The 27,109-nt window shown below is 41.1% G+C and overlaps 1 protein-coding gene across 12 annotated transcripts in view; it reads right to left on the bottom strand.

The window, feature by feature from the left end:
- Positions 1-27,109, bottom strand: part of FMN1 (formin 1) — a 497,917-nt gene that overhangs the window by 11,149 nt on the left and 459,659 nt on the right. For all 12 annotated transcript variants that reach the window (XM_055537259.1, XM_055537263.1, XM_055537262.1 and 9 more), the window contains one exon: positions 26,376-26,525. In XM_055537259.1, the coding sequence (XP_055393234.1) occupies positions 26,376-26,525 (150 nt within the window). The remainder of the gene's footprint in view (positions 1-26,375; positions 26,526-27,109) is intronic.

The following is a 27,109-nucleotide window of genomic DNA, read 5'->3' as shown; positions in this document are numbered from 1 at the left end:
CAACCATCAGATTGGCAAATCTAACAGAGAATGTCAACTGACATTGAGGACAATAATGGGTGATAGGAACCCAAAACATGTATGAGGGTGTGTGAATGTACACAGCAAGCTTTGGCAGCATCAAGTGAAACTGAACACATACATACTCTATGAGCTATCAATTCCTCTTCTAGGGAGATACCCAAAAGAAAATTTTATAATTAGACACAGGGCTTTCATTGTTGCAATATATGCAATAATGAAAAATTGAAACAACCTAATAATCAGGTTCAAGAGGATACAGGATAGATGATAAGAGCAAATAGTAACAGCTGACATTTACAGGGTGCGTACTCTCTGCTAGGTACTCTTCTCCCTGCTTTATTTGAATTAAGCCATTCAATTCTCCCAGCAACCCTGTGAGATGGAAACTTTCACTGTTTGCATTTTATAGGTCTTAAGCACCGTGTTTTCGTGTGTGTGCTCGGTCGTGTCCAACTCTTTGCAACCCCACGGACTGTAGCTCATCAGGATCCTCTGTTCATAGAATTCTATAGGCAAGAATACTGGAGGAAGTTGCCACTGACTATTCCAGGGGATCTTCCCGACCCAGGGACTGAATTGGAGTCTTTGCATCTCCTGCATTGGCAGGCAAATTCTTTACCACTGAGCCATCTGGAAAGCCCACGCACAGTGCAGTGATGCTTATATTCATTTAACAGAATACTGTAAAACTGTGAAAATGTGGATATCAGAAACATGATATTGAAAGAGTGACAAATTCTGCAGGGTGATAGAGTGAAGAGGCCATCCAGCCTGGTGGTCAAGTGCTCAACTCCAGAGCTAGACTGTGGGATTAATTCTCAGCCCCACTACTTATTAGCTGTGTGACCCTGGGCAAGTGACCTCTCTGTGCACCTAGAAAAGGAGGTAACAACAGTGCGGGCTATGTTGAGTCACTGAAAGGACTGAGAAAGTGCTGCTCCAGGCACAGTGTAATCACGCAACATATGTTCACTAGTACTGTTACTGTGTGTGCATTATGCTACTTTGTATATACGCTGGGGAGTAGTGCCCACAAAAGACTGTTCACAGATGCCTGCACCTGTATGTAAACATCTATTTATACTTACATGCAGACTGGAAAGAGACTAATTTCATGATAGAAGTTATCGCTAGAAAGATGGAAGAAGAGAATGACTTTGGGAGGTGGTATGTCTAAAGGAGAAGAGGGTGGCAGAGGATGAGATGGTTGGATGGCATCACGGCCTCAATGGACGTAAGTTTGAGGAAACTCCTAGAGAGAGTGAAGGACAGGGAAGCCTGGCGTGCTGCAGTCCATGGGGTTGCAAAGAGTCAGACACAACTTAGCGACTGAACAACAACATCAAACAGAATTCCATTTTTATCCACAATATTTCATTTTCAATTATAAAATCTTAAAGAATATGTGGCAAAATGGTAACAATTCTAGGTGGTGGGAATATGGGTGTGTTGTGATCTTTAATATGTTTACTTAAAAATTTCTTCAAAAATGTTCTGTTTTTGAATGTCTGTGTTTTAAAAATGTCTTCACATCAAAGACAAAAAAATGAACATGCTTTTTTTCAGGGCCTCAAATCTGAATCTTTCACTCATTACTAATCCCATACTTGCTTAATACTGAAGAAGTGGCTGAGTGCCTTAGCTTGTTACTTCATTTTGCACAATTTGTTTGAAATACACACTTCATAATCCAATCTCCCTGCCCACATGCACAAGTTAGTTCAATGAATTCAACATGCTGACTTGTGCATCAGAAAAGAAAAATGAGACAAAGATGAGCAATGATTTATGTAACCCAAGAAATGCATCTGCAGAGCTGCCGTGAGAACAAGCTCTGGCATAAGTCTGACATATATACCACACTGCCTACTAAACTTTTCTGCTTGCAGCACTAACTGTCACCATACCCACATAAGAAAAGAATGCACCAGAAGGAGCAAATCCTGTTCAGACTGCATTGGAGACCAATCAGTAAGGGATCTGCAATCAAGATGAAGCTATGGCTTGTAGCACCTTCTTTCCTTGGTTTTCTCCAGCAAGATTTGTTTTCAACAAGAGCACCTATTGTTCATCCTTTAATCCCAAATCCAATGGAATCGCTTGGAATTACTATTCCTCCTGCAGCTCCCTAACTTTTAGGAAATTTGAGGGTCATCTTTTGCCTAAGTAGTTCCTTTTCACCTTAGAATTCTGATCTTTTCTCCCGGAATTGGTCTTCTACCATGATGCAGGCTCAGCATTGCCTCCCCCGATTCCCATATTTCTTAGTAGCTCTGCAATCACTTTCCATGTTCTCTCCGTATCCGGGGGTGGGGTGGGGGATGGTGATTGGAAAGGGGGAATTAGGTAAACTGGGAGATAACCTAACGTCCTGTCCCCACTGCTAACCATTTCCTATTGCTCTGTGACTGTTCTGTAGGCTGAGGTTCTCATGCATACCCCAGTTTTCCAAGGACAATTCTGATCTCGGTGATTCTATCTTGCTTTTCTCTAAAGATTCTCATTCAATTATGATGTCTCCCTTTCACAGGGCACTCCAGAAAATCAGAAAGGACTGAGAGGAATCAAAGCTTGGTGCAAAGTAGCTTCAGCATCAGTGAGGCTTGATTTTAACTCCAACTCTGCTAGTTATTAGACAACTTGGAGTGAGTTAATCAACTTTCAGTTTCTTTATATATAAAATGGTATGATATACATATGTATTATATATGTGTGTGTGTGTGTCTGTGTGTGAGTCTGTGTTAACTGCTCGGTCATGTCCGACTCTGTGACCCCATGGACTGTAGCCCACTGGGCTCCTCTGTCCATGGAATTCTCTGGGCAAGAATACTAGAGTGCACAGCCATTCCCTTCTTCAGGATCTTCCCAACTCAGGGATCAAACCTGGGTATTGTGCATTGAAGGCAGATTCTTTACAGCCTTAGCCACACAGGGAAGCCCCCAAACAAACAAAAAAACAACAATCATATATGAAGTGAAGTGAAGTGAAGTGAAGTGAAGTCGCTCAGTTGTGTCTGACTATTTGCGACCCCATGGCCTGTAGCCTATCAGGCTCCTCCGTCCATGGGATTTTCCAGGCAAGAGTGCTGGAGTGGATTGCCATTTCCTTCTCCAGGGGATATTCCCTTACATGGTTTACTGTGAGAATTAAATTAATTAACATATCTAGATCAAACTGCCAACATCCATTGGATCATAGAAAAAACAAGGGAATTCCAGAAAAACTTCTACTTCTGCTTCATTGACTATGCTAAAGCCTTTTACTGTGTGGATCACAACAAACTGTGGAAAATTCTTCAAGAGATGGGAATACCAAACCACCTTACCTGCCTCGTGAGAAACCTGTATGCAGGACAAAAACTAACAGTTAGAACTGGACATGGAACAATGGACTGGTTCAAAATCATGAAAGGAGTATGTCAAGGCTGTATATCATCACTCTGCTTATTTAACTTATATGCAGAGTACATCATGCAAAATACCCGGCTGGATGAACCACAAGCTGGAATCAAGATTTCCAGGAGAAATATCAATAACCTCAGATATGCAGATGATACCACCCTAATGGCAGAAAGTGAAGAGGAACAAAAGAGCTTCTTGATGAAGGTGAAAGAGGAGAATGAAAAATTGGCGGCTTAAAACTCAACATTTAAAAAGCTAAGATCATGACATCCAGTCCTATCACTTCATGGTAAATAGATGGGGGAAAAAATGGAAACAGTGATAGACTTTATTTTTTGGTGCTCCAAAATCACTGCAGACAGTGACTGCAGCCATGAAATTAAAAGATGCTTGCTCCGTAGAAGAAGAGCTATGAAAAACCTAGATAGTGTATTAAAAAGCAGAGACATTGCTTTGCTAACAAAGCTCCATATAGTCAAAGCTATGATTTTTCCAATAGTCATGTATGGATGAGAGTTGGGCCATAACGAAGGCTGAGTGCCAAAGAAATGTTGCTTCTGAACTGTGGTGTTGAAGAAGACTCTTGAGAGTCCCTTGGACTGCAAGGAGATCTAATCAGTCAATCCTAAAGGAAACCAGTCCTGAATATTCATTGGAAGGACTGATGCTGAAGCTGAAGCTCTAATACTTTGGCCACTTGATGCGAAGAGCCGACTCACTGGAAAAGACCCTGATGCTGGGAAAGACCGAGGGCAGGAGGAGAAGGGGGCAACAGAGGATGAGATGGTTGGATGGCATTACTGACTCAATGGACATGAATTTGAGTAAACTCTGGGAGTTGGTGATGGACAGGGAGGCCTGGCGTGCTGCAGTCCATGGGATTGCAAAGAGTCAGACATGACTGAGCCACTGAACTGGACACCTAACAAAGGATAACCATAATGGAATCTTCCATCACAGAGATAAAGGAACTCCTGAAGAACGCATGACAATAGTTTCTGACTATAAATAATACTAATGGAGCTGCTACTAGCTAAATACTATCTTGCAATAATATTATTTACATGTATTCTGAAAGCAAACCAAATCAACTAATGCTATTATCCAGAGATTCAGCAAACCAAGGAACTCACCTCAACTTTTTCTGATCTTAACACAGATTTTAAAAGTCATAATGAGAAGCTATACTTTGATGCAGACATGACATAAATTTCTCAACCAAATAAATCAGTTCAGTTCTGCTCAGTTGTGTCTGACTCTTTGTGACCCCATGAATTGCAGCATGCCAGGCTTCCCTGTCCATCACCAACTCCCAGAGCTTGCTCAAACTCAACTCCATCGAGTCAGTGATGCCATCCAACCATCTCATCCTCTGTTGTTCCCTTCTTCTCCAGCCTTCAATCTTTCCCAGCATCAGGGTCTTTTCCAGTAAGTCAGCTCTTTGCATCAGGTGGCCAAAGGATTGGAGTTTCAGCTTCAACATCAGTCCTTCCAATAAACACCCAGGACTGATCTCCTTTAGGATAGACTGGTTGGATCTCCTTGCAGTCCAAGGGACTCTCAAGCGTCTTCTCCAACACCACAGTTCAAAAGCACCAATTCTTTTGCACTCAGCTTTCCTTATAGTCCCACTCTCACATCCATACATGATTATTGGAAAAACCATAGCTTTGACTACATGGACCTTTGTTGGCAAAGTAATGTCTCTGCTTTTCAATATGCTGTCTAGGTTGGTCATAACTTTTCTTCCAAGGAGTAAGGGTCTTTTAATTTCATGGCTGCAGTCACCATCTGCAGTGATTTTGGAACCCAAGAAAATAAAGTCTGTCACTGTCTTCATTGTTTCCCCATCTATTTGCCATGAAGTGATGGGAATAGATGCCATGATCCTAGTTTTCTGAATGTTGAGCTTTAAGCCAACTTTTTCACTCTCCTCTTTCACTTTCATCAAGAGGCTCTTTAGTTCCTCTTTGCTTTCTGCCATAAGGGTGGTGTCATCTGCATATCTTAGGTTACTCTTATTTCTCAGGTTATTCTTATTTCTCATGACAATCTTGATTCCAGCTTGTGCTTCATTCAGCCCAGCATTTCACATGATGTACTCTGCATATAAGTTAAATAAGCAGGTTGACAGATGTACTCCTTTCCTGATTTGGAACCAGTCTGTTGTTCCACGTACAGTTGTAACTGTTGCTTCTTGATCTGCATACAGATTTGTCAGGAGGCAGGTAAGGTGGTCTGGTATTCCCATCTCTTGAAGAATTTTCCACAGTTTGTTGTGATCCACACAGTCAAAGGCTTTGGTGTAGTCAATAAAGCAGAAGTAGATATTTTTCTGGAACTTTCTTGCTTTTTTGATGATCCAATGGATGTTGGCAATTTGATCTCTGGTTCCTCTGGCTTTTCTAAACCCAGCTTGAACATCTGGAAGTTTATGGTTCACGTACTGTTGAAGCCTGGCTTGGAGAATATTGAGCATTACTTTGCTAGCATATGAGATGAGTGCAACTGTGCATAGTTTGAACATTCTTTAGCATTGCCTTTCTTTGGGATTGGAATGAAAACTGACCTTTTCCAGATAAATAAGTAAGAAACTATTTGAACTTCAAAAGAAGATTGAATCTATTTCCTCACAATTTCCCCAAGTTTCTTTGATGTAAGTATCATAAATAAAATTTACATTTCAAATTATAGAATTTATGAGTAAATATATTTTTTCATGTTAACCTTGTTTTTCTCATAACCAAAATAACACTTGTTCCTTATAGGAAAATTCTATATTTATACATGGAAGGATTATATTTTCAAATTATTCTATATAATTAAAAGTGTAAAGAAAAGGCAAGACTTACTGGCCATTTAAATGCTTTTCTGAGAATGTAATTAAGACACAATGGGACAGTTTAGGAAAATTATCATATACAAATCTTTCAGTTAGACAGTAAGATACATGAGAGTATAGAGATTGTGGCTATCATTTTTATTGCTGTGTTCCTAGCCCTTGATACCGTAGCTGGCACACACTGACATGCCATAAAGAGACCTACAGAACAAATTTTTTAAAAAATCCTTTACTTCCTTAAAATACTGCTCATCTGAATGTTTTAAAATGCTGAGCCCTTGAGGCTGCCTGGGCACACACATGCACAGTTGCATGGGGCTTCTTCATTTAATGCACTCCCACCACGTTCTTGAGATTCCCAGTTTTTGAACAAGGAGCCCCGTAAATTATAAGGTTGGTCCTGTCTAAGACTTTCTAGGACATTTAAGGTTATTTTATTAATAAAATGGAATGTTTTCCAATCTTTTTTTTTCCACGGCACATTTATTACGTAAAGAAAGAAATCTGGTTGGATAAAGTTCATACCTCCCGTCAAGGTTAATTTATTTCACTGTGTTGCAATCATGTTATGCACCTGCTTTTTACACAAGACCAGAGACTGAGCGACTTCACTTTCACTTTTCACTTTCATGCACTGGAGAAGGAAATGGCAACCTGCTCCAGTGTTCTTGCCTGGAGAATCCCAGGGATGGGGGAGCAGGCTGAGTTTATTGTGGGCTGCCGTCTATGGGGTCGCACAGAGTTGGACACGACTGAAGTGACTTAGCAGTAGCAGAGCTTCTCAAAAGCAGGGGATAGGACTTCACCTTCTTTCCTTCACATTTTACACTGTAAAATGGCATATAGTATGTGACCGCAAAACTGAGTTAATGAATTAATAAATAATTATAAGTGATAAGCCTCCAAACTGTAAAAACTTAGGTCTCAAGAATGGTTATGGGGCAAATATTCAAGTCCATTCTGGCGCATGAAAATATAAAGTCACTTTCTCTCACCATAACATCACCAATGCTCAATGCTCAATGACACCACCCTTATGGCAAAAAGCAAAGAGGAACTAAAGAGCCTCTTGATGAAAGTGAAAGAGGAGAGTGAAAAAGCTGGCTTAAAACTCAACATTCAAAAATCGAAGATCATGGCATTGGGTCCCATCACTTCACGGCAAACAGATGGGGAAACAATGGAATAGTGACAGACTTTATTTTCTTGGGCTCCAAAATCACTGCAGATGGTGACTGCAGCTATGAAATTAAAAGACGCTTGCTCCTTGGAAGAAAAGCTGTAACCACCTAGACAGTATATTAAAGAGCAGGGACATTACTTTGCTGACAAAGGACTGTATAGTCAAAGCTATGTGTTTTTTTTTTCCAGTAGTCAGGTATGGATGTGAGAGTTGGACCATAAAGAAGACTGAGCACCGAAGAACTGATGCTTTTGAACTGTGGTGTTGGAGAAGACTCTTAAAGAGTCCCTGGGACTGCAAGGAGATCAAACCAGTCCATTCTAAAGGAAATCAGTCCTGAATATTCATTGCAAGGACTGATGCTGAAGCTATACAATACTTCGGCCACTTGATGCAAAGAACGGACTCACTGGAAAAACCTCTGATGCTTGGAAAGATAGAAGACAGGAGAAGGGGACAACAGAGGACGAGATGGTTGGATGGCATCAGTGACTCAATGGACATGAGTTTGAGCCAGCTCTGGGAGTTGGTGATGGACAGGGAGTCGTGTGTGCTTCAGTCCATGGATTCGCAGAGTTGGACATGACTGAGTGACTAAACAACAACAACAATGCTCAAAGCCAATCCTGCAAAATACAGACCAACAAGTTCTCATGAGATTCTCTAAATATCCTTTCCATTAGAGGGCAATGTTAATGGTGGAGGGCAAGGCTATTTGTCAATAGGTTTTGTATCATATGATATGAAACTTATACATGCATGCTAAGAGACAAACACTTGAAAATTCTGACCAGCTAGCTATGTTACATATATTGTCATAACAGAGCATGTAGGCAGGTCTTGAAAACTGCCTTGACCTGACAAGAGATCGATTTTTTTGGATAATTGGTCGGTCAGTCAGTTGGTCAGTTTGCCTGTCTGCCTCTCAAAAATGTCCTTTAAAAGCTCTATTCAAAGTGTCCTGTACCCGCTGAAGAAGCGACAGCAGCTGCGGTCATTGATCACGCTAAGTTCACTTCAACATCAGTGTTCTGGTAATCACGTGGGAAGAAACTGAAGAGAAGAGGCCGGCAGTGTGATTGGCCAAGGGGGATTTAAACCAATGTAAATCCAGTTTCCATCAACTCCAGGAGGTTTAAACAAATGTGAGCCAGCGTGGGTAATGCAGAGACTTCACATAAAATCCAAAGTTCTGGCCTCCCTTAGAAAACTAGAAGGTACAGTACCACTGAGCGGCACTTGACCATGACCACACCTCAGTCTGCCACACTTGCCATCACTGCCCGTCCCGTGCTCAGCCCTGAGGCTGTGAGGTGCTGCCAGCTACCAGCTTGTTTGCACTTACCTGGCACACTTCAGTCATTTTTGCTGCCTGCCTGGATTCTCTAAGCTTCCAAGTTTTGGTCAGAAACTTGCTGGAAGGCTACTGTGATCGTTTGAGATCACAGGGGTGAGGGCCTAGATTACTAAAATAGTCTTTGAAATTATCTAGTTCCCTCCGATGGATCCTACTGATGAAAATGATATCAATGAATAACACATCACTCTAAGAATGTCATCGCCCTTCTCAAAGAAAGTCTCAGTGATGCCCAATCAACCACAGCCAGGGTAGCAAAGGTTTCCCATAAAGAGCCAGAGAGTCAATATTTTAGACTTTGTGAGCCATAGGGTCTCTGGGACTACTCTGTTGTAGCCGTACATGCGACTGAACGGCAGTGCAATGCTGCGTTCTAAGAAACGTATTTCCAAAAGCTGGCTGTGAGGTGGATTTGGCCCACAGGCAGTAGCTTGCTGATGCTTGAACTATAGTATGCTGCTGTCGTTTAGTCCCTAAGTCGTGTCCAACTCTTTTGCAACCCCAAGGACTGATGTCTGTCAGGCTTCTCTGTCCATGGAATTCTCACATCAAGAATACTGGAGTGGGTTGCCATTTCCTTCTCCAGGGATCAAACCTGCATCCTCTGCACTGGCAGGTGGATTCTTTATCACTGAGCCACCAGGGAAGCCAGAACTACAGTATAGGATCCAGAAAATTCCTTACTCTGGCACTCAACGCTCCCCCTGTTTTAAATGTAGTTTACTGGTCTATTTTACCTTTTCAGACCCAGATCTAGTTTAATACTATCCTTGGGCAAATCACTTAACCCTTTAGAGCCTCAATTTCCTCATCTGTTAAAAGTGGAAATAGGGACTTCCTTGGAGGGCCAGTGGTTAAGACTCGGGGCTTCCATTGCAGGGGGTGCAGTTTTGATCCCTGGTTGGGAAACTAAGATCTAGCAAGACAAAAAAAAATTTTTTTTTAAATGGAAGTAGTATCACACCTAAAGAGCACAACTGCTATGAAAACTGAAGAAACATATTACCTATGATTCCTTATCAAGCATCCTTCCCTTCCCTTCACTCCATGTGTTCCTGTCCTGGTCAAACTTCTCACTCTTCTTTGTACCAAGGCTCTTCTCTTCCCTGCATCTTGCTCTGACTGTTCCCTCAATGACTTTTTTACTCACTTCCATGTGTTCAAATTCTTCCCATTCTTCTAGTCCCAGCTTAAGTGCCAGCGTCATGAAAGCTTCCTTCATCTCTCTTAGTCAGAAGTAATTGCTCTTTTCTCAAGCAAAGGGGCACTTTGCCCCTCTCTTAAGGCACTTAGGAACTTTTCCTCTTAGGACTGTAGAGGTGTCTTATTTCCCTTCAACTACTGGAACCACTTGAAGACAGTCATTACGCCTTCTGCATATCTGAGTGTCCTCCCTGATCCCACACTCAGCAGTGCCAGGTACCAGTCAGTTGTTAGCAAATGTCTAAGTGACAAATGACTTGCACTGACAGATTTTACCCCCTTCCTTAAACAAGCCTGTTTAGTAAATACCCAGAAGTTGTAGAAAAATTATTTTCTGCATTTAGCTTTGGGGAAAAAAATAACACATAAAAGCATTTAAAAATCTAGCTCCAGTAAATGTAGCTGGTTGAGTCCTACATACGGAAAAGGAAAGGATGCTCAAGGCCACCCAAATGTGCTAAATATTTATACATATCAGATTATGTACACATTCCAGGATTCCTGAAAGTATCCACACTGCTTTGTCCCCAGGGAGACTGAGGCTCCGTGAGGTTATACAACTTTTCCCAAGTCTGGAATCTGCCTCTCTCACTTACGAGGTAAGAACTTTTTTGCATTCAGTCAAAGAACTGGTTAGACAATTTCTAACTTCCCCAGCTCCACTGTTCATGGACTTATTTTTGGTCCTGGCCTAGATCTTGGTTCTATTTTTGTTTCTTGTCTAAATATTTACTCTAGACTATCACACACAGTTGCTCATGATTACTCATAGGAGAATACCTAGACTTGATTTCAAAGATTACATCTCACACCCTCAAAAAAAAAAAAAAATCTGAAATATAGGGAGAAAAACATACAAACAAGTTAGAGAAAGAAAAGAACTACTTTGAATTTACAAATGCCTTAGTAAAATTGATTTTTGAAAACCTTTTCTTCCTTTTTGTTATAATGTATCTCTAGAGACTTATCGAGGGCCCCAGTAAATTTCAGTTGCTGTCAAAGTTTACTGGGGAAAGATGTGAATATGAGACAGGGCGGTGACATGTGTCCTCTGACAGTCCTGCTCTGTCTTAATTCCATAGAAATAATTCACAACCTTGGATAGTTGGGGAGGGAATTCTGCTTCTACTCCTTGGTTGCAGAGGAAATTCTGCTTCCATGTAGAAAGCGCCAAGAAAATATTATTCCCATCCTAAATGAAAAGATCTGAATAATGGACAATTTCACACTTTTTCTTTAACCCATCAGACAGCTGGGATCATACAGCAGTTGAGGGAACTGCATTCCAAAGAGTGATATGTCTTTCCATTCAAAGGCTCAGATTCTCCATACTACAGCCTCCTTTTCTGGGAGATCTTAAAACTGGGCATACTTTGGAGTTTCTACAGGCTAGATGTGTAGAAACATCTTCATTCAGCTTCATTCCTGCAGCTGAATGAAACCAACTCAGAACCCAGACTTCTGTGAGACTGAAGAAGATGTCTTTATTCTTTTGACATCTCATTTTTCATTGGTTCACAATGTACAAGGCAGAATATACTGAAATCATCCTGAACTTTATAATAACAGATGTGCCTTCATTTTTAACCATAGGGATTGGGCATACTAGCCAACCAAAAGTAAGTGAGATACAGGAGGTGGGGTAGAGTTTTAGGCTGTTTCGTACTCCATGTCACTAATGGAATAACCAATGACTTAGAGGAGCGTTTTCAAACTGTCTTCCAAAATACCTTAAAACTCAGCAAAGGTGCCTCAGGAAAAGAAGGAAGAGTTAAGGATTCTCTTAACCCCAGCATCTGCAAGACTGCTTCAACCAGAAAAGTTAAATTTTATATGTTTAATATATTGAGGTTCCATGAATGTTTTCATTTGTATAAAAAAAAAGCTCTTAAAAAAAAAAAAAGTTGGAAAACCCTAATGTATGGAACTCAGTGGAACCCACTGAATCTCCTGGGAGAAGGAGAAAAAAACAACCTTCTTGTCCAGGACAATGAGAGCCAAGAGAAGTCTTCTTAAAGAACTGTCCAGGGATCTCTGGGAGATAAAGAGCTGATTAAGAAGATAAAGCCTCTCAGAAGAATGATTCTTCTGACAGCCATAGTCACCAGATTCCAGCTTTGGGGCTTTAATAAAATATCAAAGCTTTAAAAATCACAAGACAGCCAGTTCTGCACTCTCCCCTGCTTGATACTTTCCAGAAATGTCCTAAGCCTGGAAGAACAACAGCCTCTGACAAAGACTCACAGACAGGCATTGTGGGGACAGATTCAGAGGAGCTGAAATGTGGGAAAATTAAGTGCCCATGGCAGCATCTACTTACTTCCCTGTAATAAAGACATTACATTTCATTATGATTCATTTTCTTTGTGTTTTTGTGCTGGAAATTTTAACTGAGCTTCCTGATTTCGGCCCTATTCTACTTTTCAATTTCTGTTCACTTCCTTTGCTCTTAATACCTTAGACTGGAGATGAAATGAATCCAATAGATTATACCCTAAGATTCCTTCCAATTTAATTGACTGCAATTAACATTTTCTTTGGGTCATCTGTACTTTTCTGTTTCCTTTCTTTCCCATTACAAATAACTGTCTGAATTGTAATAAGACTGTCAGCCTATTAACCTCTGAATAACTCTTATGTATAAGCCTAGGTTATATTTTTAATTTAAAAAGTCACATAGGTAACTCACTGGTGTCTGGACACAACTGATCTCAAATCATAGCTTAGGTTGAAATCTACACTGTAAAGAGTGGGGTTAATTTCAGTACTTAAAAATGAGTAAATGTTCTGGAAAAGGCAAAACCATGGAGACAATAAAAAGATGAGTGGCTGTGGGGCAAAAAGGAGATCTGAATAGTCAATAGCGCAGTGAAAAATACTCTGTATGATGTCAGATGTTATAATAGATTATATTACTACACAATTTGTCAAAACTCAGAAAATGGACACTACCAGTGAACCCTAAGGTAAAAACTATGGACTCTGGGTAGTTATGGTGTGTCAATACATTCCTCTTTGGTTAAAAAAAAAAATTATCATTATGATGAGTGACGTTGATAATGGAGGAGGCTATGCATGTGTGGGAGGGATTGGGGGCAGGAGGAGAAGGGGACGACAGAGGATGAGATGGCTGGATGGCATCGCTGACTCAATGGACGTGAGTCTCAGTGAACTCCGGGAGTTGGTGATGGACAGGGAGGCCTGGTGTGCTGCGATTCATGGGGTCGCAAAGAGTCGGACATGACTGAGTGACTGATCTGATCTGATTTGATGCATGTGTGGGGACAGGAGGATATATGGGAAATCTCTGTAGGAAATCCACCTATCTCTCAGTTTTGTTGTAAACCTAGAACTGCTCCAAAAGAATGAAAAAAACAAAACAAAAAACCAGGTAGATGGCTCCCACAAATTACCATTTTGTTTTAAAGACTTATTGGTGTGATTTGTTAGAAATTCTCTAAATGATGATGAATTCATTTCAGCAAGTAGAAAACAGATAATCTGGTTATATTAGCAGGGCATACTTGTTAATAGCTCATTCAACTCTTGTAATGTTCACAATGGGACTGAGGAAGTGATGCAGGATTACAGGGGTACAGTTTTACTTACAGTGCCACTAGCTTCAAAGAGGAAGCTCTGTTATCCATCCAGGATGGTGTGACCTAGAAACATTAACCACTGCATGACCCACACCATCTACACATCCTCACTGAAGATTTTCAAAGTCAATGGCTTTGGGAACATGGGTGGATGAAGACAAAGAAAAGAGAGGCATTACAGGAACATAGTTCATGAAATTGAAATGCATGTTGGTAAAAGCATGAAATCTGACCAGCTGTAATGTAAACCTGTTTAAAGAAGACTTAATATCACTCATCACTAAAGAGGTCAAAATAGTCTGGAAAGGGAACACAGCAGGCTCTGAGCGCCAGTATGTGTAGTAATGAGTGTCTGAGTCAGTGTGCTGCCGTGAATAACACCCAGGAAGACAGGATAATAAAAGCTAAAGATCCAAACAACTATGTCACCAGGCTTATGCTAAACTTCAAAAACATGTGAACCAGAATCTACCAAGTATGAGAGCTCTTCATTCTGGTGGCTATTCTGAAATACACAGAAGAACATGATCAGCAAAGGAACGTGAGAAAAACATTCCCTTGTCTGTGGCCTCGTAAATTCCAGCCTGGACCTCTTTGAAGGGTGGATAAGGTTTTTGTGGGATGGAAAAGGTATTGGCACCTACTGAAGATCATACTTCTAAATAAATGTCTTGCCAGTCTGGCTTCCCAAGGTGGGTTAGCCTTTTACCAGTCATTATTAGGGACACCTTCTTCTATAAGTAAAGTGCTATTATAATAAAGTGCTACTTTTATGGTTTCCCTTTAGGAGGAAAAAAAAACAAGAGACACTGTATAAGAAGCTGCAGAGATGAAATACCAACAGATTATTCACTCCCCTTCCATGATCTCCTTGCAGCCTTGAACTAAGTAGCGTCAGGTCAAGGAGCAAAGAATACTATTCAAAGAGACTTTGGGGAAGCCTGGGAGTGGCTTGATTGCTTAAGAAAGTTCAGTTGCACATAGTTTCTGGTACTTTAGATGGAGAAGGTTGAGGGCAACATCTGGGTATTTTCCTCATTAGGCTTCCCTGCAGCACAGACGGTGTTAACATCATAGGGGTTGTTTTTAACGTGCTTTTAGGTGTTGCTATGTCAGGTTACCCTTCTAACCACTGCCTAGTAGCCTGGACATGAGAAGGAAGGTATGGGCACTCTGTGGGATTTCTCTACATCTTTTGATACTCAAGTGTCCATAGGTACTGTCCTCAGTTCACTGAGCCAGGACATTTCTCCACATGGGGGGCTGGGATGGGGAGGAGAGGGCAAAGGTTCAGCTTGGGTTCTAAATAAGTAAGTGCAAATGGGGAGATCCACGCAGGGGATGTAGGAACTGCTCTTATTTCTACCTGCCTTGAGAACACTCCATGAAGTGTGTTTCTGAATTCTTGATAAAACTACTACACAGAGATAATAGTTATGAAAGCCAATGAAATAAAGTCACTCTTCATTGTCACTAGAGAACCAAAAATACAATATATGTATAACTGAAGCACACTCCACCTGAAACTAACATGATATTGTAAATCAACTATACTTCAATAAAGAAAACCTACAATATTTGGCAAAACTAATACAATTATGTAAAGTTTAAAAATAAAATAAAAAAAAAAAAAAAAAAGAAAACCTACAACACAAAGATTAAACTCATCATCTCCTCAATGTAAACAGACATTTCTCCCTCACAGCAGCAGCTGATGGAAACATCATGAACTCGTCTATGTGGAATGTTTCCAAAGGGTAAGAAAATAAAACTCCAAGAAGACAGCCATAGACAATATGAAATAATGAAAGTAAGTGAAAGTGAAGTCGCTCAGTCATGTCCGACTCTTTGCGACCCCATGGACTGTATGTAGCCTGCCAGGCTCCTCTGTCCATGGGATTTTCCAGGCAAGAATACTGGAGTGGGCTGCCATTTCCTTCTCCAGGGGATCTTCCCAACCCAGGGATCGAACCCGGGTCTCCCACATTATAGGCAGACGCTTTTAGCGTCTGAGCCACCAGAGAACTAGGAACTCATATGAAATAATGGGTAGCCTCAAAATCATTTATCTCAGGCAGGCTAACAGGGCTACAGACTTGGGATAGGCGCACACTCTTCTATGCTTATTCCCTCTTCAGAGTCTGACCCTTGACCTTGACTAACCCTTCTATCCCCAGGGCCCCCAGGCCAGTCTCACTAGCAGCCATGGTAAGACAGACCAGCCGGAAAGTAAGGCAGATCTTAGACTTAAAAGACAGCTCCTTACACATCAGAATCACCTCTCAGTGATTCCATGATAAATTAGCCCATCACTTCCACTTCCTACATTTGACAACTTTCTCTACCTCATTCCTAAGATATTTTTCTATTTACAATGAAGGAAGTCCTCCTAGACACCGCATTTCACCAGCTACACAATCAGTCACTTGATAGCTTTTGTGGGTTATCACTAGTAGTGCCCAAACACACTTTGACTTCAAATGATTAATTGCAGAACAAAGGCCGCTTCCGTTTGCCGAGTGTCTCCCACAAGACACAGGGGAGTGGAAGTAGGGAGGTCCTGGACTTGCAATGGAATGCAATGATCAGTTAAAGCCAATCACTCTACACTTGGTAGACGAAACACCCTGAGCCGCCTGGGCGATTTAGGTGCAGAGTGAAAGGTAACAGCATTGTGTTTCCTTGTTCAGGGAGAGGCGTCTGGGAGACAGCTTGGAAACTCAAGCCGGCCCTGGGACATAAATCTGCAAGTTTAATTGCAATGCACTGCTAGTCCTTGGAAGACATTTCCAATCCTGATAATGAAGACATGCACGTGCTTGTAGATGTCCCCTCCTCCTTTGGTTTTGAAACCTTTACCACCAACCAAGTCTCACCAAAAACTGGAACTGATCAGAGCCTGTTTGCAGGGTGACTAAAACAAAAAGGGGAGGAAGCAGGGGAGATTGGGTGGAGCAGGCAGTCTTTCTGGCGCCCCTCAAATTATACTACCCAGGCAGCCCCCCATTCCATCCATTCTCTGCCCAAGGCAGGAGCTGTCAGGAGTCCCACAGATAAGCAATTTAGAAATATTCTAGCTGAATGAAGGAGACTTACTTTGGGTTTCCATTGCTGTCTGCCAAGCTAGGGAAATAGAGTGTGGACAGATGCTCTCAAAGGTTCTTATGTGAGTTCTAAAGAGGTTTGAGGCTTGGCACAGCCATGAATCCTAAAGATCTTCACTTCCTTTTTTTTCCCCTAGTTTTTTTTTTTTTTTTTTTTTTTTTAAGACAAATTGAAAGTAATACAGTCAAGAACAGAGAAAGTGATTGTTTTACCCCGATAACTAGTCTTTCTTGTTTTGAACATGTCTATCCTCTTTAACTAAGCTATAAAGATTTTAGACACTTGAGCAAAAGCAACCCATAAGGGATATGTTTGGGGAATTCTACCACCTAAGTCTAAATAAATAAGATCTCTCATCTATCAGCAGTCGACAGCAAATTTTGTAATCAATTTCAACATGCCAAACGAAAACACAGTGATTGTTTATTTGTTCAACAAATATTAACTGAGCACTCACTATATATGAGTGAATAGAAGATGCCAGAGAGAGAACAAATACGTATGGAGGCATTGCTCTTGTCTTCAGTGTGTGCTAGTCACCCAGTCGTGTCCAACTCTGAGACCCCATGGACTGTAGCCTGCCAGGCTCTTCTGTCCACGCAATTCTCCAGGCAAGAATACTGGAGTGGATTGCCATTCCCTTCTCCATTGTCTTCTAGGGCTTATGATTTATTTGAGGGGAAAATGTCTATAACAAAATGAATGGAAAAGAAATCACTAATTCCCAAATTAAAGAGACAGTAACCATCTCTTTCCTCCCTCCCAAATTTTGGAGGAAAGATAGCTCACAGAGATCAGAGAAAGCTTCATGAAGGAGGCATTACATGATCACCAGGTTAAATTCTTTCAGAATAGGAAGCTTCAGAGCACTTAAGAAGGAATAGATATTTTAAAAGTATGTGCTTAAGTCAAGCTGATTAAGTGGTGCACATTTATGTTAGGGGATTGGTTGAACATAGTGAGACTCCCTGGGAATATGAACTTCTTCCTCCCATCTCCAAAGCTGATCTGATAGATTTCATCAGGGGATGAAGCCAAGGCATGTACTGAAGCAACCAAACACAAAGTGTGTTCTTGCTCGTCCTCTCTATGAGGAGCTTTCTAAAATGGCAAGTCCTTAGGTTCTACCCTCCTGGGATTCTGATTTGGTAGATCTGACAAAGCTCTCCAGGTGATTTAGAAGACCTCCCAAATTTGGAAGTGACTGATATCCAGCATTCCCATACAGGCTTCTGAATCTCTTCTACAACTTTTGCAGAGGGTGGCCCTTTTGATGGCTAACCATCTTCCCAAAGTGCCCCCTAGCCCCCTCATTTTTCCTAGGAATTCACTTCCTCCTCCACACACCCTGCCCAGGATCCTTAATGCTCACTCAGCATCATTTTGTACTATGTTGGAAAGTCCTTTCTCTATCAATAAACAATTATCAGGCTCTGCACTGGAGATGTTGGAGAAGGCAATGGCACCCCACTCCAGTACTTTGCCTGGAAAATCCCATGGATGGAGGACCCTGGTAGGCTGCGGTCTGTGGGGTCACTAAGAGTCGGACACGACTGAGCGACTTCCCTTTCACTTTTTACTTTCATGCATTGGAGAAGGAAATGGCAACCCACTCCAGTGTTCTTGCCTGGAGAATCCCAGGGACAGGGGAGCCTGGTGGCTGCCGTCTGTGGGATCACACAGAGTCGGACACGACTGAAGTGATTTAGCAGCAGCAGCACTGGAGACGTACCATAGAAGATATGACAAGGAACGGGCTTATATCCTAAAGGTGGAAAAAGACATGTAAAGTGCCACAATAACAAGTTGGAATGAATTAAGTGCTAAAACATAGTAAGAAAAATATGCTATCTGAGAGCAGAGGAAGATGTAATTCTTTTATTTAGGGGAGAGGTTTTGGAGGTAGCCCTTAAAGGAGGACTGCTTTGATCAGCAAGAAATAACTGGGAACAATGCAATTTAAAGAAAGTACACAATGAGAAAACAGGGCAAGGATGTGCAGATGTGAGAAACAGAGTCAAGGTCCTGAGTGAGGCAGATGAGGATATGGGAAACGAGGCTGGAAAATAGGCTAAGGTAAGTTTTTGGATGCTCATGCTCTAAGTTGGGAGAAATATGGAATTATTGAAAGAGCTCAAGCTTTAGTTGTCACATAAGACCTAGGTTCTTATCCCCATCCTGTACCTTAGGAGTGAAACTGTGATGCTGGCAATTCATTTACTCTCTCCTCTGCTTAGCTGTATGACAGTAATACACCTTTTCAGGGCTGTTGTAAGGCTCTCAGAGTTAATACATATAAGAACCAATCATGGCTGATTTTCTTCCTTTTATTTCAGAACAGAATATGCTTAAATAGGAGTATGTTTAAGGAAACAGATGAGAAGTCAACATTGTTTATCAGCTATACCCCAATATAAAAAGTTAAAAATATATATGTTACAGCCAAGTATAAATAAAAAGAAATAGATATGGTCTAACTTCTGTTTTAAAAAGATAACTGGATACAATATTAAGCGCCAGTGAAGAGGAAATAGAAAAACTACAGGCAGAGAGAAGAGTCAGAGGATGTAGCAGTAATCCAGGGAGACATAAGGTCCTGAACTAGGGCAAAGTCACTGAGAAAACAGGGTGGAAAAGAAGCCGCTAAGGAAGCGAAGCTGAGAAGTTTGCAATGGGTGGAAAGTGAATCTTGTGGCATTAATATGATTCCAGTTTCCAGCCTGCCACTGAACTAGTAGGAGGAGGAGAGGGAAATGAATTTGTTCCCTAACCAAAGAAAATTAGGGAGCCTCAGAGGAGTAGGCATACTGAGGTGCAGATGAAGGCTGGGCAGCCTGTGGGAATGCTCAGTGTGAAGTAGGAGATTTGAGTCCAATTAAGAGGTTGGTTCTGGGTAGGAGGACTGGGCAAAGAGGTGATCAATGAAGTTGTGAGAATTATTGGGATTAACTAGGGACAGAGTACAAAGAAGAAAAGAGGAACCGAGATCCGAACCCAGGGGAAGATCCACAGAAGAAAAATAGGAGCTGATGAAGGAGATAGAAGAAACGAGCATCAATGTCAAAAGCTAGCAGTGGCAAGAAGTCAGCTGCTTGGTTCCGCAAATGGGAAAGGTGGCCAAGTCTGCCAATGGTTTCAACATTCATTTCTCCTGCTCTCTTTAGTAACAGAAATCAGGGCTTCCCGGGTGGTTCAGACAGTAAAGAATGTGCCTGCAATGTGGGAGACCTGGGTTCGATCCCTGGGTTGGGAAGATTCCCTGGAGAAGGAAATGGCTACCCACTCCAGTATTCTTGTGTGGAGAATTCCATGGACAGAGAAGCCTGGTGGGCTACAGTCCATGGGGTCACAAAGAGTCAGCCATGACTGCATGACTAACACTCATCAGTCTTTAGCTGGGCCCTGGCTCCTAGAAAAACCTGCATTACCTGGTCTCCCTTGCATAGAGCTGTGAGACTAAGTTCTGCCTAGTGAAATCTGTGTACCTTTCAGGCCACACCCTTTAAAGGAAAGGGTGTGCCAGGCCCTTTCCACTGACAGGAACTCAGAGCTGGTGGACATCATATGAGCCGTCTTTGGCCTTGTGAATAAGGACCACGCCTAATGATGGCGGTCACAAAAGTAAAGGAATCTGGATCCAGATTTCTAAACAATTTACACTCAGACTGTTATGCAAAAGTAAAATTTACTTTGGTCTTTGTTATGGCAGCAGAGGCTTCATCCTTACTGACACAGAAAGGAGTGAGTGTTATGGAAAAGAAAGTAAGGAAATGGATATAAACTCTTCTTTTAAGAAGCTGGAAGGAACAGGAAATATTTAATTTCCAGAGGAAAGAGGATCAAAAGAGGTGTTTTAGTTTTTGAGAATCAATGATCCCATAATTTTTACCATTTAAAAATCTACTATCTCCTCTCCTTATTCATGACATATTTTTAACTTTGCACAGTTGGTTTTAATGTTTTAGCTTGGGAAATAAGCAGGTTTAATTCTTTGTGATTAGGATAATCACACATTCTGTTTATAAGTGAACTCGTTGGGACATATGCTGCTGCTGCTGCTGCTGCTAAGTCACTACAGTTGTGTCTGACTCCAAGACGCTATAGACTGTAGCCCACATTTCCTGTTTCTGTGTTTGTAAAGAACCGTTCACACACGTGACTTAGGAAAATTCAAAGTTATGCCAATCAACTAGGGGGTGATTATTTGTATTATTAAAGGGGTCCTTTAAAATATGAAGTTTCTTAGCAGTTGTGTATATGTGTTCAGTCACTTAGTCGTGTCTGCCTGTACGACCCAATGACCCCCTGTAGCCTGCCAGGCTCCTCTGTACATGGAATTTTCTAGGCAAGAATATTGGAGTGGGTTGCCATTTCCTTCTCCAGGAGATCTTCCCAACCCAGGGATTGAACCCGGGTCTCCTGCATTGCAGGCAGATTCTTTATCACTGCGTCACCTGGGAAGCCCCTTTATAGCAGTTAAGTGTATAGAAATCATTTAACCACATAACAGAGGGCTGGGGAAAAGCAAGTTAACTTGTTAGACATTACTGTAATGATCATGATTCAATAAATAAAAATTTTAGCTTATGGAACTTTTTCCAGGAATAACTATCATATAAAGAGAGGAATTCTTATGATGTCTACACTGCAATCAACAGCTTCTTTGTGGGTTGAGTGATGGCCACTCTAAGTCCCCAGCTCCTGGTCCTAAAGTGACCTGAACAGTGGGGGCCCTGAGAACAGCTCTGGGATAACCCCACAACAGCTCTGAACCATCTGCTGTCAAGGGTATGGCAGTTGCATAATTAACCATAATTGCTGCAACTAGTACACTTAAAACAAAAACTCTGTTGTTATTTAGCTGAACTTAAAACACCCCAACTAACAGTCCATTCCCCCCTGGTGTAAATTATAGTTATGTATATAGCAAAATGTCTTATTTGCATTTCATATAAAATTTACCAAACTCCTTATTCACTCATTACTCAGCCATTATGGGTTTTTAAATGGTACTTTCAAAGTTTGCCTTGGCTCAGGGTTGAATTATTTGTCAAGACTTTATTCCTGGAGTCATGACTCCCCTGGGACTTCTTTACCTTTTGCAAATTCATAGCTCATTTTGTGGATAGCAGTGGTTTGTGGCCTCTATGTATGCATGTGTGGGCATATGTGGGGAGCAGTCTTAACATATCCTAGAGAGTGGGAAATTTCATAAGGAAGAATTGTATATGCCAGAGTAATTAAACAGGAAAAAAGCAAAAAAGCAGAAAGTGAGTAAAGAATAGTCAATGGAGATAGCAGCAAAAATTAAGTTACCTCCTTGCCACTACGCATATGGTTCAAATAACCCATTGATTTAATAAGTGGAAGAAATGTGTGTTACAAAAATTCATTGAATGTTTGCATGTCAAGAGACACAAATGCAAAAGGGAACACATGTATACCTGTGGCAGATTCATTTTGATATTTGGCAAAACTAATACAGTTATGTAAAGTTTAAAAATAAAAAAAAAATAAAATAAAATAAATAAATAAATAAATAAAAAAAGAAAAAAAAAAAAAGTGAATGAAAAAGTAAAATTGAACCAAAGCTGCTTCTGAGAATAAAAATCTTGATGAACTTTCATAAACCAGCAAATGTAATGTTGGATGCAGATAAGCAGAGGAAAATTTTGTGTGTGTGTACTTTTAATGAAAAAAATGTGGTCTTCAAGACCAACCTTAGTATTTTAGGGGAGGAACAAAGGGTATGAGCCAAAGTAGCTGTTGACAGTTACTAAGGCCAAGAGGACAGTGGAAATTCTGCCTGTCTCCAAAGCTCTCCCCAACTCACCACCAGACCTTGGCTTGAAATGTATTTTGGTCTAGTCCCCTGTGAGCTCAGGAACAAAGGTAAGGGACATTATCTCAGAAAGAAAATGCACAGTTTCTCAGAATATTACAAAAAGATAGTTTCTTGATTCATAGAGATTTCAAACCAGAAAAGATCTTAGTAAGCATTTAGTTCCTGCCTCATCCCAATATATACCTTTTACAAATGTGATATTTGGGTCCCCCAGGCAATAAATGACTGGCCCAAGATCATAAAGCAGACTAATCACATAAAAATGCTGGTTTTCAACTCTCTATCCATAAGTCATCTTTTATACTATGGAGCACTGCCAGTACTCAGGAAGGGTAGCAGAGCCTGGTACAATTCACTAGAGGGTAAGTTCTAGTACTTGGGCGGCATGAGGACTGGGTGGGTCACAGACTGAGGTCTAGGGAGCGGGGCACTCTGAATTTGTGTCCAGTCTTAGAAGCTTGCCATTTTGGCCTAATAATGGCTTTCATGACAAGCAAAGTTTAATGCCGTTATAGGACTTCCCTGGTGGCTCAGACGGTCAAGTGTCTGTCTACAACGAGGGAGACCTGGGTTCAATCCCTGGGTTGGGAAGATCCCCTGGAGAAGGAAATGGCAATCCACTCCTGGAAAATCCCATGGACAGAGGAGCCTGGTAGGCTACAGTCCATGGGGTCAAAAAGAGTGGGACATGACTGAGTGACTTCACTTTCATACCATCATAATAGTAGCTTGCTCTTCCACCAACAGAGTAAATCTACAGGTAAACCATACCCCCAGTTAAGTACTGTCTCTTCTACTAAAATACCGAATTGTGTCCTGACATCAGCTTAATAATAGGGTTTATCATTCATTTGTAAGGCACAAGCATATTGAATGTTTCAATCAGTCGTCTGTGTGTTTAGACATTGTTCTGGGTCTCATGAAGAGTCTTGTTACCCTGCAATGGAGTTGCATCATTCAGTTTTACATCAAACTAATGTGCATTCAAGGAGACCACGTTAAGCAGAATAAGAAGCAAATATTGTCTGTCACCTAAAATCGACTTCAAGTGGCCTAAAGTCGTTTTCAAAATTTCCATTTCATTTGGAAGTGAGTTTGTCCCTTTGAAAACACTATTATTGATCCTTAGGTTTTCCCAGTGATTTTGGGGATTCTAGTTGGCCTTCAAACACATCTGAAAATGAAGCAGGATGAAGTTATTGGATCCCAAACTATAGTTTTTTCCCCTAATAATTACAAGCTATCAAGTTTTCATTTGGTTACGAACTTAATTTTTGAGGATGTTTTCATATAATGTTATGCTGAAAGTGAAAGCATCAGTTGCTGAGTCATATCCGACTCTTTGTGACCCCATGGACTGCAGCCTGCCAGGCTTCTCTGTCCATGGGATTCTCTGGGCAAGAATATTGGAGTGGGTTGCCATTTCCTTCTCCAGGGGATCTCCCTGACTCAGGGATTGAACCTGGGTCTCCTGCATTGTAGGCAGAATCTTTTACTGTCTAAGCCACCAGGGAAGCCCCCTGACATTTACTGTTGTTAGGATTTATTGGATTTCTGGGAAAAGTACTACAAAAATGATAACATCAAACATCATTAAATATAATACTAGAGCAATCATATTTTTTCCCATCATTAAAGCAGGCATATTATTTCTCATTTGATTATAATAGAAGAATTTGAGTTAGTTCTCTTATTTCACCATAATGAATGTGATGTCAATAGTTTGAAAGCTAAAACCCTTAGCAGATATAGAGAACAACTGAAAAACCCCTCATTTCACGAGAAAACTCCAGATTATTATCAAGTTTGTTTTAAACTGGATGAGCAATAATACATATAATGTGCTAAGGTTTCTTAATAAAATGATTTTTGTAAACAAGCTGCTTCCACAAATATTTTATGAGCCATCAGAGATGTTGTTTTAGGTTGGAAACCTTGGTGATCCATCTCACAAAGCACGGCTGGAATGAAGAAACCCCTGAAACTGCTAAATGAGATCTGGAAAGGGTCCCGGGAAGTCATGACCCTTTAAAGGTGTTGGTTTACAGAGTGTGAAGTGGGCAATTCACCAGCTATACCCAGGAAGCAGCACAGCAAGTGCCCATCACTAGGAGGACAGGTCATTCTGAAGGGCAGTTGGAACCACCACAGGCTCAGAGTGAGTGTGGTCTAACTTCTGTGATAGGGAAAAACTCCATTTGGAACATGGTTCAGTATTTCAATAGCAGTTTATTCAAATGAAAAGCGATTCATTACCCTCTCTGCTGGTTTTCTGGGACTATTTTCAGGGCTCCAACGAAAAGGATAAATTCACTAAGGGCTATGATTAAAATCTAAGATGTAAAATCTCAAGCAAAGGCATGACATTCAGGGCCCACTAAGGAATTCCCTGGCCTTCGGGTGTGGACGTGGAAAGCTGACTGGCCTGCTGCTACCTCGTTAGAGACAGAAGAACTTGCCTCTGCCACTTTTCTCTGAGGCTCACAAAACACAGAATGCATTCCACAGAAGCTTATTTTAGCTTAAAGGGCTAAACAAGAGATTGCAGGATGAGAACGCTGGGTTGGATGTAAGATTTTTAGGATTTTTTTCATGCTGTTATCAACAATCTATTTGCTTAACAATGTCACTTAACTGTTTTCTGCTTTCACTCTATAATGGATATACTCGGTTTAATTCCCATGTTCCAAAAGAGGTATGGTGGGAAGAAGACATGTTGATACATTTTTAAAGCTCTGTGACTTCCTTAGAAAGCAAACATATGAAAAAATTCCTGGGAAAAATATTTATAGATTTAGTAAAACTGAGTCAAGAAATCTTTACATTATGAGTCCTTTAAGGTAGCTTTATAAGGTAAAGTATATTAGTGTACTGTGTGTGTGTGTCTGTATGTGTATAGCTATATTATATATACCTTTTCTCTGATTCCAAAGTAAAGAACAAAAGTACTGAAATTTGGACTTTAGGGTCTCAATGTTTAGTGAGATATAGATGCTACAATTAAACCACTTCCCTTCATTTGTTGAATTTTTGTCTCCAACTTCACTTTGAATGACACTCTCATACATCTGTTCTGCAGGAGTAGTAGCAAGACCTGTTTGAAGTTTAAATCCATGACACCCTTTGTAGAACAGTGGCAACCTGATCAAAACACTGATCAAGCAGAAATGCTTTTTTTTTTCCTGATCAACAGGGCCAAATGCAGTCTTTCTCTAAGGAGAACGAACACACACACTCTCCCTATATTCAGTGCTGAGGTTTTCCTCCTACCCCCAACTAATAAAATCAGGAGGCTGCAATGAGGCGAGCGGCACGCAGTTTGATGTCCTCAGCAGGATGCGGGGAGTCAGAAGTGGCGCTGTAAATCCAGAGCGGGGCTTCCACACCGTGTTAAGTGTGGCCCGACTCTCAGAGACTTCCCTTTGATGCAAGTTCAGTATATTAATGGGAAAAGCATTCACTTTTATTTGTCTGTACTGTCTGCGACAGCAAGGCTGCCTCATTTAGCTTGGGCCGACATGAAAATACACAGAGAAGCAATCTGTTGCAAATTAGCACAGCTCCCCTTTCATTTACTAGCTAGTAATTGGAAGGGGTTAAGAAAGTGTAACTTATCAGATCACGTGAGAGTATCTGCCTGTGTGGACAGCAAGCCCTCCCACCCCCACATTTCCTTATAAACTCTCAATAATCCTTCCCTAACGTCCACTTGATCTGAAAGGCAATACTGACACGGGTGAGATGTACACGCTTCGTTAGGGTTGAGAAGGTGGTTTCCTGGACTCCCAGTGTTAATCAGCCTATTAGAACCTTACCTTTCTTTAGATATGTTTTTACTCTCCCGTTTCCAGATAGTCTTGAAGTCACTGCAGAACTCGTACCACACCATAAACACGTAGTTGGGTGTAATCTCCTTCTCACCAGACTTTGGCTTCATCCCAAAATATCCTACTGTTGTTTCAAAACTGCAAATGTAGAGGAATAACAAACTATGAGGTGGAGGGTGAGAAGCTGTCAATGCCAAAACCCATTAGGAGAGAAGACACTCAGAACTCCTCGCCGCCCCCCCTACCCCCCATATCTTTTCTAGCTCAGAAGCCCAGGCTTAGCAGTCACTGTGGCTTATGCTAAGCCTAAGTATTGAAGACAATTTTCTAAGAAATTCAACATGATTGGGGATACTCTTGGACACATCTTATCTGCATAAAATCAGCATGAATAGTTTCAGGGTATACATAGGTAAAAACTTGGGGTTTGTTCTTCATCTCAAATCCATGTCATTTACCCACTCTTTGGGTTCTGCTGAAGGATTACATAGAACACTGATGCCATGTTGGTTCTGTAATACTACCAGTGGACAGTGAGAGAGCCTGCAGGGAATTCCCAATCTGTTGAGTGCTTCATGGACGATAAAGAGACTGTTTTATCCTTATTCTGGCATTTGCTGGTTTTGTAGTCTTGGGTCAATCATTCAACACTTGACTCTCAATTTTCTCAAGAGTAAAATAAGAGACTTCGACTATATGATCTTCAAGAAGGCTACATTTTA

Source organism: Bubalus kerabau, chromosome 10 (assembly GCF_029407905.1).
Source record: "Bubalus kerabau isolate K-KA32 ecotype Philippines breed swamp buffalo chromosome 10, PCC_UOA_SB_1v2, whole genome shotgun sequence".
In the NCBI taxonomy this organism is placed as follows: Eukaryota; Metazoa; Chordata; class Mammalia; order Artiodactyla; family Bovidae; genus Bubalus; species Bubalus kerabau.
This window is presented reverse-complemented; position numbering and strand designations above follow the sequence as displayed.